The following is a 17,210-nucleotide window of genomic DNA, read 5'->3' as shown; positions in this document are numbered from 1 at the left end:
ATAATACACCTTTTTGACATTAACCTAAGGATATCAGCTGTGAATCCATAGCATAAACACTGACAGAGCCTAGTCATAAATACTATTAATTTAAATGGACAGATTCTCTAGTATTAATTGTTACAAGGCCTTTACCAGGCCTACCCTAACCCTCACCAGGGGACCTTTCACTTGTCTGAATCTGCAGTAATGACAGAGAGGGTGATGGAACTGGTCTTTCTGTGCACTGAGTATGAAATTGGTTATATTACGGTCAAATCTATTCACCAACTCAAAGACAAAAAACAGGACTCAAATTTCTAGAATTTTGAGGGTACTTTTGCTTTTGTGTAAACACCTTATAAAGTACTTATGTGCCAGGCACTATTCTTAGAGCTTTACACACCTTAAACTGAGAAATTCTTAAACTGTGTATGCCATGGACACCGCTGCCACTCTGGTCTGGCAATCTGGTGAAGCCTGTGCGCTCCTCAAATGCTTTTAAATGCATAAGATACGTGAGATTACAAAGGAAACAAGTTATACTGAAATATAGAAATATGTGCACTCTTTTATTATTTTATCTTATTAAGTTAACAAGATCTATGGTAAAGTTAATAACTACCACAATTTCAAAGCAGTAATGAACATAAACAATACTTCGAGATGTGGCAACAAATGTAATGTGATATGAAAATACCTATGAGTTCTGCTGGTGACAGATCACAGGTACTGCAAATACTCTTATGAATGATAGTCTGTTTCATAACTGATAAAAAGGATAAATGTCAGTTTGAGATTAATGAAAATTAAAGATGTAACATTTTTCAAGTTCCAAACCCTCTGATTTCTATCCATTTACGCCTAGGAAGTGAAGAGCCCCTGTATGAACAGTTCATTTAACCCTAAGATGATCTTATTTAGTTGGTGGCGTCATCGTCCCCATTTTATGGATGAGGACTCTAAGGTATGGCTGAGTTACCCAATGCACAACTACAAAATAAGTGAATTAAGTACACGTGTGCCCCCAGTCCCGTAAGTGGAAGGACCTCACCTTGATGGGGGGCTTCCGAGTGATGTGGGAGACGAGGAAGTTCATGGCGATGTCCTCACAGTTGATGTATTCGTCCACCATATCCCGGATGGCCTGGGGCATCACGTAAGAATACAGGTAGGCATAATACTGTCAGGGGTAGAAACAGAATCACATACTTTGTCAGAGGCCACAGTTCTTTAGCTTGCAGCAAAAATATGCTCGGAAGGAAGGGTGTTATGGGGGGAGGTGGGGTATGACAATTACTGAGAAGCACCACTGGCATTCAGGGAGTCGGGTCCAGGGATGCTAAACACCCTGCAAGGCAGACCTTCTGCAGTGAAGAATCAGCCCATCCAAATTGCCCTTATCACCCGCTTTGAGAATCAAAACGTCGTGTAATCTCCTTGGTACCATAGTGATTCTGCAACAATATAAAGATTTATCAAATTAGGTGGGACACTAGTTCAGGTGAACAGCATTCTCTCTCTCTCTGACAAAGGCAATAAGGGATACGCAAGGGGGAAAGCCTGGTTATCTTCTCAGACCTCAGTAAGTCACTGAGCCATGAGACGTCCGATCCCTCCGTGCCTCACTTCTCACTACTGGCACCGGCTACCCCCTGCTCCAAGCCACCATCACCTCTGGCCCGCAGTATTCATACAGTCCCCCAAATAGCCTCCCTGCTGCCATACTTTCCTCCCTACAGTCCATTCTCAGCACAGCAGAGCGATCGTGTTAAAACACAAGTCCAGCTGAGCTCATCTCTCCTTTACTCCAAACCCCGAAAGGCTTCTCATCTCACTCAGAGTAAAAGCCTAAGCTCTTCAAATGCCCTGCAAGGCCCACAGAATGGTTTGCGCTAGCTCAAACCCCCCAGTGAATGTCGACTGCTGAATTTTCAGGGGTTTTGTGAGACGATTTAAGAATTTTGTGAGCTTGTTATGAAAAGTAGCCATTAAAAATATAATTACATATACTTACAATTAAATAAGTTATACTAAAAGTTATATTAAAAGCCAATAAATATCTAAAGCTCATCATTTCTTAATTAACTAATTAATACATTTCACAATTATTTATTACATTCACTGTCATCTTTTTCTTGTTTTTTAATTGCTTGGTCATGCCTCATGGCATGCGGGATCCTAGTTCCCTAACCAGGGATCAAACCCATGGCCCCTGCAGTCGAAGTGCAGAGTCTTAACCACTGTACCGCCAGGGATGTCCCACATTAACTGTCATCTTGAGGCTGTTTATGTCTATCATATCCGTAAGGTGAAAATACTATATAACTGGCATGGACCTGCCCATCTCTTCCAAATACCATGTTCATTGACTCACTCATACTGATAACTTGAACTCAGCCATGGTAAGAGTATTTACACCACAGAAATGGGCAAATGCCATAAAACAGCAAATGTTAATGGTGATGTGTTGCAATAGGCGGATGATGAACAGGTGAGGTGCCTAATAAAACTGATTTATATATCTTACTACCTTAAATAGTAGAATCTATATAGCAAAATAATCATAAAATTTTTGTACCACGAAGTGGTTTGCTGGTTATCTTGTGGCAAAGTACTTACGAGATGGTGAACTTAAAAGATGAATTACACATTTTTCTTTTACAAAAAGACAGGTTAAAATCTGTATACCCTTTAAATAGCCAGTGACTGTCATCAGTAAGCTAATAAGAATATTTATTAATTGAATACAATCCATATCTTTATCAAGGGAAATGTGACATTATAAAAGAAAAAAGAAAGAACTGACTTAAAAATATATGGAGAAAGCATTATGAAAACAAATGTTTAGAAGTATTTCCACTATTATGTGATTTTTTCATGCCAAAAATCATTTTTAAAATATAAAACTTCTGTAACCTGTTTAAAAATCTTCTAAATAAAAAGTTTCAATGAATTTAGAACCTACTCTAAAATATAAAAATGCAACATCTTCTCATTAGTTTGCTAAAAAAACCTGAATGCATCGTAGAAGATGGAAATTCTAGTCCAATTTCAACAAAATGCTACCAAATTGGTGGATAAGTATCACAACTTAGGAAGCATGGCAATAAGGTATTTCTTCCAGGGGCAGTGATTAAAACCAAGTATCAGAAATATGCTTAATTTTGGATATATATACACTACCAAATGTAAAATAGATAGCTAGTGGGAAGCAGACACATAGCACAGGGAGATCAGCTCAGTGCTTTGTGTCCATCTAGAGGGGTGGGATAGGGAGGGTGGGAGGGAGATGCAAGAGGGAGGAAATATGGGGATATATGTATACATATAGCTGATTCACTTTGTTATAAAGCAGAAACTAATACAACATTGTAAAGCAATTATACTCCAATGAAGATGTTAAATTAAAAAAATATATGCTTAATTTAGAAATAGACCTCTGAGTTGCCATAATACACAGTGTCGAATCAAGATTTTCAAAAATAATAAAGCAGGGCTTCCCTAGTGGCGCAGTGGTTGAGAGTCCGCCTGCCGATGCTGGGGACACGGGTTCGTGCCCTGGTCCGGGAAGATCCCACATGCCGCAGAGCGGCTGGGCCCGTGAGCCATGGCCGCTGAGCCTGCTCGTCCGGAGCCTGTGCTCCGCAACCGAAGAGGCCACAAAAGTGAGAGGCCCGCGTACCGCAAAAAAGAAAACAATAATAATAATAATAAAGCATATTCAATCATATTGCTTTCACTAAAATTTAAAAATTTAGTGAGAATATTATTTTGAAACTCTTTCATCTTTATCTCAACCTTATTAAAATTTCTGTAAGTATAGTAGTATGCATATTATAATTTATAAATAAACATATACATTTGTGAGATACCAAAGTATTTTACTGATAGTCACTTAGGATTAAAAAAAAAAAAAAAAACTTGATTGCTCTAGATTAGGGATGACCAACTTAGTTGCTTTCAAGGGTCAAACAAGGAAGGCAAATAAATAATAGACATGTTAAAGAAATGGGTGTAAGAAAAATACAGTCATGGGACAAATAAGCACACACGTGTCCTCCTCCAGGGAATGGTGGGTATGCAGCTCCAGCCAGCTGGTGCCAGGCAGGAACCCTGCTCCAGTATGACCTGATCTTCATTTTCATTGAGGTCCAGATCTTTTTGTAAAATTCTCTGATTTTTAAAACCTGGCAGTGTATGGGACAGCACCAGGGGGCTAAATAAACATCTGTAACCACAGAAGGCTTCAGGGCAGCTAGTTTTTAAACCTTGCCCTAGATTTTCAAAGAGAAAAAACAAACAAACCTAAGTTTTATTAAGTCAATTATTTACTACTTAAAAGTAAAGGGAACTGGGACTTCCCTGGCGGTCCAGTGGTTAAGACTCTGTGCTTCCACTGCAGGGGTTGTGGATTCGATCCCTGGTTGGGGAACTAAGATCCTGCAAGCTGCGCAGCGCGGCCAAAAAAAAAAACGGGAAAAGAAAAAAAAAGAAAAAAAAAAAAAGTAAAGGGATCTGACTATTGTCATTTTTAAAGAGCAATCAGAGATTTGATAAGGTAGACTTTCCAGAAGACAAGTAAATTCTCACGGTGTGAGTATGCACTGCTACAATTGGGGGCTCTTTCTCAAATGACCAGTGTGAAAATAAATGACTCCTAGTTAGGTGTGGTTTCTCAGCCTGATGCTTTCTAATTCTACTCACAGCCCAACCAAAGCCCACAAGTTTGGAAAGTAATGAGAGCCAAGTTCAAGAATGGGATGAGCATAACAGCTTCACACATTAAATTTTAAAAAGAAAAAAAAAAGCGAGAGTTTAATGACCTCTTAAGGCTGGTTCAAAATGTTCCTGGTAAGATGACTTTTAAGGTAAAACTGAGGAGACTTGCAAGATGCCACCTCTGAGATGTGAAATATATGAGGGACAAAAGATTTGAAGGTGGGGTGGGGGGAGAGATAATCAGCTTTTTGGGGAAAAGTTCAGCTTGAAGTACCAGAGGGACATACAGGGGATGTCCTGAAAACAATTAAATACACGAGTAAAGCCCTCAAGGAAAGGCCATGGCTGGAATATAAGGACGGAAATCACCAGCTTACGGATGCTAAGAAAAGCCACAAGACATTGAGAGTACAAGAGAACATTTAAGGAACACACACAGTAAGAAGAGCATTAGACAGCTATATATAAAATAATCAACAAGGACCTACTGTAGAGCACAGGGAACTCTAACTCAGTATTTCTGTAATAACCTATATGGGAAAAGAATCTGAAAAAGAATAGATATATGTGTATGTATAACTGAATCACTTTGCTGTACACCTGAAACGAACACATTGTAAGTCAACTTACGCCAATATAAAATAAAAATTAAATTAAAAAAATAAGAGCACTAGACAGAAGTAGAACCCTGTGATACTTCAACAACTACAGGGAGACAGTGCGCTGGATGGGTCTTCCAGGAGGGCATGGAGTGGAGGTCAGGATGATGGGCCAGGTGCTAACATCTCTGATGACCATGAAGGGATGATTAGTGGGAGGCTGGCGGATGGAGCAACAAGACAGACACCGTGAACCTCAAATGAGATTTTACATGACAGGTGAGAAGTAATTGTCTAGAAGTGTCACCAGTAAGCAGTGCAAATGGTTCTCTACACCTTGCTCCGAAGTACAAATCGGGGGAAATGAGTAGCCTCAATCACTGGCCCTGGAAGGAATAAAAGGAAAGCACTGTCCTCAGAGACAAGTCAGGTTTCAATCAGATCAAGGAGATGGAGGAGGTACTCTGTGAAGCGGGGGGTGTAGGCAGTGCGGCGACCTCAAAATAGGGATTCTCCAGAACCCAGAGGGAGGAGCTGGGAGGGAAGGTGCATGGCAGCAGTCAGTATCCAACAGAACTGCACTGCGAGTCACAAGTGTCATTTTAAATTCTCTAGTAGCCACGGTTTTAAGAAATAAAAAGAAGCAGTCAAATTAATTAGCAATATATTTTACTTAACCCAGTGTATCCAAAATAATTGCACTTTCACATTCAATCAATATAAAAAATTACTGAGATAGTTTACACTCTTTCTTTCATGCTAAGTTTTCAAAGTCTGCTACGTACTTTATACGTGGAGCACATCTCAACACTGACTAGTCATATTTCAAGTGCTCGGTAGCCACATGTGGCCAGTTCTACTTTATAGAACAGATGACACGTAGAGGGAAGATGAGTCAGGAGCAAGAACACAGAGCAGTTTAGCGACAACAGTACAGGAGAGGAGTAATGACTGGAAGGATGTGCACAGTGAATTTTCAACGAAAACCAGGATGTGAGGCGACATGAAAATTCAAAGCTCTAAGGAATCAGCTAGAACTTGCAGAGCCCCAGCAGACAGAGGTTTGTGGTGGGGCTTGGGGTAGAGGTGGTTGAGTCAGAAGAGGGCCAGGTTCAGCCTTCTGTTGACCAGGTCACGTCTGGAATGGTTGTGGGGAAACTGGACAACATTTTGGCCCAAGGCCCTCAATTTTACAGAGGGAGAGCCAGTGCCCGGGAAGATATACTGATTCTCCTATTGACCTATGTGCCATTATACAGGCAGCCTTCTCATCCGGACATTTTATTCTAGCATTGCTCTAATCATCTTGATCACTGTCTTTAAAAATAGAAATAACAATTCTAGCAGAGAAGGGATATATAAGAAGCACTAGCAGAGCTAACTTTAGAACAGCATCTCACTGCCCCACAAAGGCTCAACTCCTACCAAGTTCATGTCAACCTATCAGCTTTTTCTTACCTTGTGGAAGAAGGCAGCACCTGTCAGCACCATGGACAGCTCACAGGAGTAGTTGGAATTGTAGAGCCAGGACTGATGAGGGATGTCCCACGCATGGTAACGGCCAGGGAAACCCACAATGCGGTCCCGTGCTTCTCTCCACACCCTCAAAAAACACAAGTATATGCACACTCCTGAGTACAAAGCTCTAAGGTTATCAGAAACGTTTAAAACTATTGCCTCTATTTTGCAGACTCTGACTCATTGAGCTGTTACTTCTTTAAAAAAAAAAAAAAAAACTGTATATACCAAATCAATCACAAGATAAAAAGGATAAAAACAGTGTCAGGAATTCCCTCCGGTCCAGTGGTTGGGACTCTGTGCTTTAACTGCTGAGGGCGCAGGTTCAATCCCTGGTTGGGGAACTAAGATCCCACAAGCCACATGGCCATAAAAAAAATAAACAAACAGTGTCACCCACAGCTTCCTTAATAAGTACCTGCTTATTGATCCTCTAACTTCTGGCAGCCAGCATCTCCCCAGCCCTTATAGAAGGAAAAAGTTGGAATAACACAGAAAGGATCTTAGGATCTAAGGCATTAAAGGTCTCCAGAATGGGATAAGTAGAGCAATCTGCTAAGAAGCAGGAAGAAGATGATTTTTATATCTATTTATTTTTAATCTTATTTAATTTCTAAAAAGGTTTTATTTTTAATGTGTACGACATATTAGGAGGACTTGTATATAATTTATGTGTATCGCATACTTAACTTCTCTTTTACTGAGCGGGTACACTATAAAAAAAAGCTTAGAGGAGAATTCCCTGTTGGTCCAGTGGATAAGACTGTGCGCTTCCACTGCAGAGGACTGGGGTTGGATCCCTGGTTGGGGAACTAGGATCCCACATGCCGCATGGCACGGCCAGAAGAAAAAAAAAAAAAAAAAAGGCTTAGAGACCACTGGTCTAAGTAGGAGACAGCTGCCTGGAGTTAGGTGCAACAGTCTTAATTACTGATTTGAGCAGAGCTCAGGTAGAAACCTACAGCATGAAAAGAAGTGGTCTACAGAACCATACAAATGAAAGACTTCATAAATGCAAGAAATGAATTGAGAATTCAACATTTCCAGGATAAACTTTTATAACATCCTCAAATGTATAGGTAAGGTACAACAAATAAAATCAGTCTCACAGGCTAAAATCATAGAGCTGAAAGCACTTATGTTCCACAGCACCCTACATCCTTGCAGAAGTGCTTCGGGGGTCCCGTAAACAATACACCCTCACCTCCCCACTCCACCTCACCCCAACGGAGATTTAAACTGCCTAAGAAACTCCTTCATCACTTGTGGAACTTCAACTCCTAAAACACATAAGATTTCAGTTCAAAAGAGTTCCTCTCCTATTACGTTTGAAAGCGACTAATCTAGTCCAACAGATGAGACATTACAACTTCTATCACAACTTCGCAGCTGTCTAAATGGGCTTTCTGCCACATCCCACCCAAATCCCTACCTCTGTCCTGATTTATCTCCTAAAACTGACTCCCAATTACTAACCTAAAAAGCTATAAGATGTTTTAATCCATTTTGACATTTACAGAATGTGAGGATTGCTACTAAATACCAATGGCATATCGAAATGCTCTATCAATACTCCTAAACATACTGATCTCTTCAAATGCTTATTGATCCTACTAGTCCCGAAATACCAGCAGAAGAAAGAATGCGAAACAATATTTTAATTATCGGATTTGGCTGATTTAAGTCAATATATACAGTTTTTAATAAGGTAGACTATCCTTTGCTACATGATATCAAAAGGCAACATATCCAATTTGTTAAAGGCTGTCTTTGCCCAATTAGGTATTAATTATGTTAAATAATAAGGAAAAAATCAGCATGGAAGCACAAACACCAGACAAATGCAAGTAAAGGCTCAAGTCCTTGGGATGAGGCATCAGGAGTTTTAGGTAGTAAGGTCTCAGTGGAATTGGAAAGTTAGGCATGTTAAAATATCCATTATAAATAATGCTTTCAATTTAAGTATAGAAGTGTTACACATAACCAGTTCCTTAACATTATATTCAAATTATGCTGCACTAAGTATTTTTAACCTATGTGCAGTATCATAGATCATGCTTTGGTATGTATACCTTATCCTCTTTTTTTTTTTTTTTTTTTTTTTTTTTGGCTGTACCATGCGGCTTGTGGAATCTCGGTTCCCTGACCAGGAAGTGAGGGCCCCGGCAGTGAAAGTGTGGAAGCCAGACCACCAGGGAACTCCCAGTACACCTTATCTTTAATGAATTATTTTTTAACTGTGTTAATGTTCCAATTACCTACAAAATATGTTAGGGAAAAAGTTTCAAAGGTAATTCTATAGCTCAAACTTAAAGAAAATTCACTCGATAAATTCAACGTTGCCAAACAACTAAAGAGAAATTTTAAAATAACGAAATCAAGATACTATTCCACTGAAGAATGTGAGTCACGACTCACATTCTTCTGTTAACATTTCAGATTTACATACTATCACCTTTGAAATAAGTGCATCAATTCAACCTTCTCATGGCACAAACTGTGGCACATCATTTCCATAATAATAGAGTCAAGTTAAAAAAAACCTGACAACTCAAATATTTACATTAGTTTAAATAACAATGATTTCTTTTTCTTGCAATCCTATGAGACTCAAAACGATTTAATAAGTTACCTGAATGAAGCAAAAGGTCATGTTACTAATAATATTTAATTTAAAACTGATTTTTCTGATCTTCAAAACTTAGGCAAATGGTTTTGAATAAAGATCAGTATATTAAAGATATTGAGTACATTAAAGTATATTAAAGATATTGAGTACATTAAAGTAATACGGACTACATCACACAAAGAGACAGTCTCATCCTTCTTGGTTATATTTCCATGTTTCTCCCTCTGGTTCATTAAGAACCAAATGATTTGAAATGCAGTAAGAAAATGAAGTGTAAAATCAACTAATAATCAAAAAATGTATTTAAAAAATAAGGTGAGATTTTTGCTTCCTGACCATCTAAAACAACAGTTTTTTCCAAATTCCATGTTTCTATGATATTATGTTAGCCTTTTCCTCCTCTCCAAAATAAAATATTAAGGAATGTGTACCAAACCATGGTAAAGGAAAAAAGGTTTTGATTAGCTCCCTTTGGAAAAGAAACCTCCAAGCAGAGCAATGGCATACAGAGAAAAAAGATCAATATCAGACCCAGTGGTGGAATTAAACAATTCTGGGCCAAGATGACAGAGATACTTGGATCCAGGAAGAGACACCTACCGTCCAGTCCACAACCCCATCCCTCCTCACACAGCTTACACTATCACCTTTTTTAAAAATAAAGTTTACTGAGACACAAATCACAGACCATAAAACTCACTTGTTTAAAAGTGTACGACTCACTGGGTTTTAGTGTATTCACAGAGCTTTGCAACCATCACCACTACCTCATTTCAGAATATTTTCATCACCCCAGAAAGAAACTCCATAACCATTAGCAGTCACTCCCCATTTCCCCCCTCCCCATCCCATGGCAACCACTAATCTACTTTCTGTCTCCACAGGTTTGCCTGTTGTGGACATTTCATATAAATGGACTCATGTATTATGTGACTAGCTTATTTTACTTAGCCTGTTTTTAAGGTTCACCCATGTTGTAGCAAGTTCACCCTTGAGCTTCATTCCTTTTTGTTGCCAAATAATATTCCATTGTATGCATACACCACGGTTTGTTTATCCATTCATCGGTTGATGGACATTTGGGTTGTTTATACTTCTTTTGTTTTAGTTTTTTTTGACAACTGATTTTTTGGTGTGTGGCAAAATGTATGTAACATAAAATTTACCATTTTAATCATTTTCAAGTGTACAGTTCAGTGGCATTAAGTATATTTACACTGTTGTATGATCATCAATCTCCAGAATTTCTTCACCTTCCATCCTGAAACTCTGACCCACTGAACACTAACTCGGCATTCTTGCCTTCCTCCAGCCCCAGGCAGCCACCACCTACCTTCTCTGTCTCTATGAATCTGACTACTCTGGATGCCTCATATAAGTAGAATCATATTTATACTCGTTGACTCTTACAGATAATGCTGCTATGAACATTCATGTACTGCTTTTGTACAGACACGTTTTCAGTTCTCTTGGGTCTCTTTATCTGTCCCTGAAGTACACATCTGTTTCCTTCCTTGCTTCCTTCCTAAGCTGAAGTTTGCCAAGATCCATATTATCTTTTGCCAGAGGGAGAATTTCTATTTATTTATTTATTTAAAATCAAAGTGCAGTTGATTTACAAGTGATTCAGTTATATATATATATATTATTTTTCAGATTCTTTTCCATTATAGGTTATTACAAGATATTGAATATAGTTCCCTGTGCTACAGAGTAGGTCCTCGTTATCTATTTTATATATAGTAGTGTATATCTGTCAATCCCAAATTCCTAATTTATCTCTCCCCCCACTTTCCCCTTTGGTAACCATAAGTTTGTTTTCTATGTCTGTGAGTCTACTTCTGTTTTGTAAGTAAATTCACTTGCATCATTTTTTTAGATTCCACATATAAGTGATGTCACGTTATTTGCCTTTCTCTGTCTGACTTACTTCACTAAGTATGATAATCTCTAGGTCCATCAAGGTTGCAGCAAATGGCATTATTCCATTCTTTTCTTATGGCTGAGTAGTATTCCATCGTATATATATATACCACAGCTTCTTTATCCATTTATCTGTTGATGGACACGTAGGTTGCTTCCATGTCTCGGCTACTGTAAATAGTGCTGCAATGAACATTGGGGTGCATTTATCTTTTTGAAAAGGGAACCCTCCTACACTGTTGGTGGGAATGTAAATTGGTGCAGCCACTATGGAGAACAGTATGGAGGCTCCTTAAAAATCTAATCTGGAAAAGATGAAAACTCTAATTCGAAAACAAAGTTTTTAGATGAAAGGATGCCCAAACAAATGAGAAAAGAGTCAGGGCAATGAAAGTTTTAGAAGTCGAGCCAGAGATAATTCACCAGTCTTATAACCAGAGGCTAAACCTCAAATTTCAAATGACTGTTAGGAGACTCTTACAGCTCAATAATAAAAAGGCAAAGGATCTGAATAGACATTTCTCCAAAGAAGTAAACAGTCACTGAGCACATGAAAAGATACTCAATATCATCAGTCATAAGGCTTCCTATTATTCTCTCACCACTTGGAAATCTGTTGACAAATGGAAAAGATCAAAGATCTTCCTAGGGACTTCCCTGGTGGCGCAGTGGTTAAGAATCCACCTGCCAATGTGGGGGACATGGGTTCAAGCCCTGGTCTGAGAAGATCCCACATGCTGTGGGGCAACTAAGCCCGCGTGCTACAACTACTGAGCCCACACACCACAACTACTGAAGCCTGCATGCCACAACTGCTGAAGCCTGCACGCCTAGAGCCTGTGCTCCACAACAAGAGAAGCCACCACAATGAGAAGCCTGCACACTGCAACGAAGAGTAGACCCTGCTCGCCGCAACTACAGAAAGCCCATGTGCAGCAACGAAGACCCAACGCAGCCAAAAATAAATTAATTTAAAAAAATCTTCCTAAATCAAGAGCCATAGAAGATAGCAAGTGCCAGCTATCTTAATAAGCTTCAAACTCATCAAAGCAGGACCCTTTATCTAATCATTCTTGGGATCTAGAGCTGATTGGCAATTCTCCTGTTAACATCCCATGACTCTGTTCACAGCTCCCAGTCCTTTAGCATGCTCTAGACTGCATCATGCTGTATCAGAAATACACCACCTTCCCTCTCCTCCCCACCACCACCAATAACGACAACTGTGATGGCAAAAGCCCATTTCTGGAACCATCACATGGCTTTTTTTCCTTTCATAAAAACAAGTAAAGAGAGCTGGCTTCTTACGGTCATGGTACAAAGGAACACATTCCAGTGGGATTTTTATCACTGCTAACAATAGACTCCTGCCTCAGTAATATAGTAGGAGGAAGAAGTCAAAGGAAATGAGAGGCTGGGTGAGGGAGAGGAAGAACAGATGTTCTGATCTGTCAGAAATATGTCAAATAATTCTTTATAGATGGACCTAAGACAAATACAGCAATAAAGCCGCTGCTCCTTTCATCTGAGCATCTGCACTTATCCACTTAAACCAAAGGAAGCTAGAGGTCAGGCCAGGATTTCAGTGAATGGAAAAGCACAGAGAAAAAGAGTTCTCCATCCTGGATCTATACTTAATTTGAACAAGATCTCCAAGGATATCTACTCCAGTGCTTCTCAAAATATCTGTGGCAAACAAGTATTGTTCCCCTGGCTTATTCATGCTTTTGTAAAATACAATAAAAATGAATCGCATGGTTTCTTACATATGACACCAAAAGCTCAAGTAACCAAAGAAAACATAGACAAACGGGACTTCATTAAAATGAGAAGTTTTTGTGCTTTGAAGGACACCATCAAGAAAGTGAAATGACAACCCACAGAATAGGAGAAAAAATTGGCGAATCGCATCTCTGATAAGGGACTTGGATCTAGAATATACAGAGAACTCTTACAACTCAACAATAAAAACACAACCCAAATAACAATGGGCAAAGGATCTCAATAGACGTTTCTTCAAAGAAGATACATAAATTGTTATGAAGCACATGAAAAGATAGCCAATATCATGAGTCATTAGGGAAATGCAAATCAAAACTACACTGAAATACCACTTCACACCCAGTAGGAGGGCTATAAATAAGAAAAAATGGAAAATAACAAGTGTTGACAAGGATGTGGAGAAAATAGAACCCTTATTCACTGCTGGTACAATATAAAATGGTGCAGCCACTTTGGAAAACAGGAGCGTAGTTCCTCAAAATGTTAAACGAAGAGATACTATATGATCCAGCAATTCCACTCCAAGGTATATATCTAAGAGAAAGGAAATGTTCATATACAAACTTGTACATGAATGTTCACAGCAGCACTAATCACAACAGCCAAGGAGTAGAAACAACCCAAATGTCCATCAATGGATAAATGGACAAACAAAATGTGTACACCCATACAAGATGGATGAACCTTGAAAACACTATGTTAAGTGAAAGAAACCCGTTACCAAGAGCACATATTATGTGGTACCATGTATATGGAATGTCTGTAAAAGGCAAATTTACAGAGAAACAAAGTACATTAATGGTTGCCAAGGTCTCAGAGGAGTTGGAGAAAAATGGGGAATGACTGCTAATGGGTACAGGATTTCTTTTGGGGGTAATGAAGATTTCTAAACTAGATTATGGTGATGGTTGCACAACTCTGTAAATATACTAAAAACCACTGAATGGTACACTTAAATGAGTGAACTGTATGATGTATGAATTATACTCAATTAATGTTACTCAAAACATGAATTACAAGAAAAAAGTTCACACTTGGATGTCATGGTAAATATCAAAGCATTTTAAAGTTTCTAAATGCCTACTCTCAATTTTTGTACTTACCTCACTGTGGACAGGTAATAAACTGTTCATGGGCCGGCGTACCAGTCCAGGACACACTCTGAGTGGCCCTGATCTACTCCATTCTCTCACCTGTACTGTTCCCTCAAAGTGGGATATTTAAGCCCAATAAGATGTCTCAGTTACTAGCAGCTATGAAATTCATTTGGCTGCCTTATCCAGGTTTTGAGTTAGGAGTTAGTTTCCTGTCACTTGCAAACAAAAGTGTTTCAAGATTGAAAATCAGCTCCTCACCGAAAGCCAAACATGATTTCATCGTGGCGGAGGTGAGCGTCATCATCGATAGACAGGATGGCCTCTGTCTCGATTTCATTCCAGGGCAGGAATCGATTGTTCAAACTGTTCTTCTCAGTACGGACCACCTGTAAAGAGGAAGGAAAAGCACGTAACGGTCAAGGCTGCATCATTCAATGCAAAAGCAAAACTGCCTTTAGGTCAAAGCAGACTGTGGCTCAACATCCTGAATAATTTCGCCTGCTTACCTACCACTTGTAAAATCTAGCATATGCCTTTTCGGAACAGAAATTGCCTCATACTTCAGCAAATGTATAAAGATTTCACATTTTAAGCTGTATTCATTTGCTAACTAATTTTTCTGTGAAACAAGCTAAAGCTGAGGATTATTTTACGTATGCAATCCACACAGTCTAGGGAAATTAAAATAAGTTTCCCAAGAGAACACAAGGTGGCACAGTAGAACTGAGATGATGATTCTCAGCCCTGGAATCCCCTTTAACACCAAACTCAGAACTCCCTTGAGTCTATGTCATTTCTGACCCCCAATTTTAAGGCCTTTCTTTTTGGTATAAAAGAACAAAGGACAGTCCATCCGGTTGAGGTTAATTAATTATTACTTCACTTTTCCAATTCCTACCTGCAACACTGACTACACTTACAAGAGGTTTTTCTTTCAAGGTGTACCTGATCAGGTAAAACAGCTTTTGTGTCCAAAGAAATTCCCAATTCAAAGAATCTCTATCCAAAATGACCCACTATGAAAAGCAGTAATTTCTTCACAAAACAAAGATTAGTGCCCAAATGGTAGAACTACATTATGATTTTAAAAATTATTTTTTAAAATAAGCATAGTTTACTGTAACATAGGTAGTAGCTTTATTATTCACCTTGTCCCTGATAACTCAAATAAACAAGGATGAACATACTCTGTACTTTGATAGCTCATTTTATTTTTATGGTTTCTATACCTAATTAATCCAGCTAATGAGGAACCATCATTTTATTCTCAAAAACCAGAAACAAAGAGAACTTCTTGAGCAATCACCTTTTTGGAAAGCCAAGAAGGGTCATCTTACTTTTAACAAAACACTTTACTTGTGATGAGGCTAACCTCCACGTGGCATAAGGAATGTAATTTTATCCAGAGTCTAAAAGTTCATGAATGGTTTCAAAGCTACTCCCACGACCTCACAAGTACCGTCGCTTCAGTTTAAAATACTCTTTCTCGGGCCTCCCTGGTGGCGCAGTCGTTAAGAGTCCGCCTGCCGATGCAGGGGATACGGGTTCGTGCCCCGGTCTGGGAGGATCCCATATGCCGCGGAGCGGCTGGGCCCGTGAGCCATGGCCGCTGGGCCTGCGCATCCGGAGCCTGTGCTCCGCAACGGGAGAGGCCACAACAGTGAGAGGCCCACATACCGCAAAAAGAAAAAAAAAAAAAAATACTCTTTCTCCTATTCCTCTACAATTATTCTCCCCCTGGAGACCCAGTTCAGATGCCTCCTGTCACTCCCCAGCCTCGTCAAAAGTAATCACTTCTTCTGTGTTCTTAAGGCAGAGTCGTCATGTTTCAATTAATTCATTCTAGCACACTTAGAATCCAATTAGTTCAGAGCCAGAAGGGCCTTGGAGAGCAGTCAACTTTCACTTCACACGTGGACGACGGGCAACTGGCAGAGCTAGACTCTAACTAATAACCCCAACTCCAGCTCAGTGCTTCTCTGCTAAACTTCGATTAAGTTCATAAATCTCATCCAACGAAAGCCCCATGGAAAATGTATTATTAATTTGTGTACCATCAAGAAATAAAAATGCTGCCAAACAAGAAAGATGTGAAATAGTTTATCGTTTAGAATGTTTACTAAAGAGCTTTTTAAAACTTTGCCTCAGTTCTGGAGGAGTTCCTACCAAGACAAGGAAAAATCTGTTAACAGATTTGCTACTACAGAGAGCCAAGCAATAGGCAGAGAAACCCATCTTGCCCTGCAGCACATTTTTTTTTTTTTTTTTTTTTTTTTTTGCGGTACGCGGGCCTCTCACTCTTGTGGCCTCTCCCGTTGTGGAGCACAGGCTCTGGACGCGCAGGCTCAGTGGCCATGGCTCACGGGCCCAGCCGCTCTGCAGCATGTGGGATCCTCGCGGACCGGGGCACGAACCCATGTGCCCTGCATCGGCAGGCGGACTCTCAACCACTGCGCCACCAGGGAAGGCCTGCCCTGCAGCACTTTTGACCAATATAAAAATCCCTGAGCTTGTAGCCCAGACCTCCCAAGCTCGGGTTCAGCAGTGACAGAACACAGGCACTGAACCCTGGGTCAGGAAACAGAGAGGCAAGAAGGCGGAGAAGGCCACGTGCTCACCGCGGTATCCGCCCGGCTCTACCCCAGGGAGTGGGAGGGTGGCCAGAAGTAGCCGAAGACAAATGCCAACCTTGGTGATGGTAAAATGCTGTCTATCTTAGGAGACACCCAATTTCAGAGATGTGGAAATGTAAACTAACGCCCACCCCAGAATCAGCAGACTACGGCAGCTGTTCACTCAAACGCTTGCCCCACAAGCTTCCCTCGGGTCATTCATGTGACTGTCCTGATGTGCCCAGCATTCACTGAACACAGACCTGCAACGCTGCCAGTTCAGGTGAGTACAGCTGTCCCTCAGCTCTACCAGGGAATACACATAGCTTAAAATGAGAAAGAAAATCAG

General features: G+C 39.9%; 1 protein-coding gene across 6 annotated transcripts in view; it reads right to left on the bottom strand.

Moving 5' to 3' along the window:
* EXTL3 (exostosin like glycosyltransferase 3) overlaps positions 1-17,210 on the bottom strand; it is a 131,650-nt gene that overhangs the window by 15,150 nt on the left and 99,290 nt on the right. For all 6 annotated transcript variants that reach the window (XM_060102617.1, XM_060102616.1, XM_060102621.1 and 3 more), the window contains 3 exons: positions 14,508-14,635; positions 6,759-6,903; positions 1,034-1,162 (listed from right to left, as the gene is read on the bottom strand). In XM_060102617.1, coding sequence (XP_059958600.1) covers positions 1,034-1,162; positions 6,759-6,903; positions 14,508-14,635 — 402 coding nt within the window. The remainder of the gene's footprint in view (positions 1-1,033; positions 1,163-6,758; positions 6,904-14,507; positions 14,636-17,210) is intronic.

Source organism: Mesoplodon densirostris, chromosome 6 (genome assembly GCF_025265405.1).
Source record: "Mesoplodon densirostris isolate mMesDen1 chromosome 6, mMesDen1 primary haplotype, whole genome shotgun sequence".
In the NCBI taxonomy this organism is placed as follows: Eukaryota; Metazoa; Chordata; class Mammalia; order Artiodactyla; family Ziphiidae; genus Mesoplodon; species Mesoplodon densirostris.
The sequence above is the reverse complement of the archived record's forward strand: the minus strand, read 5'-3'. Positions and strand labels throughout refer to the sequence as shown.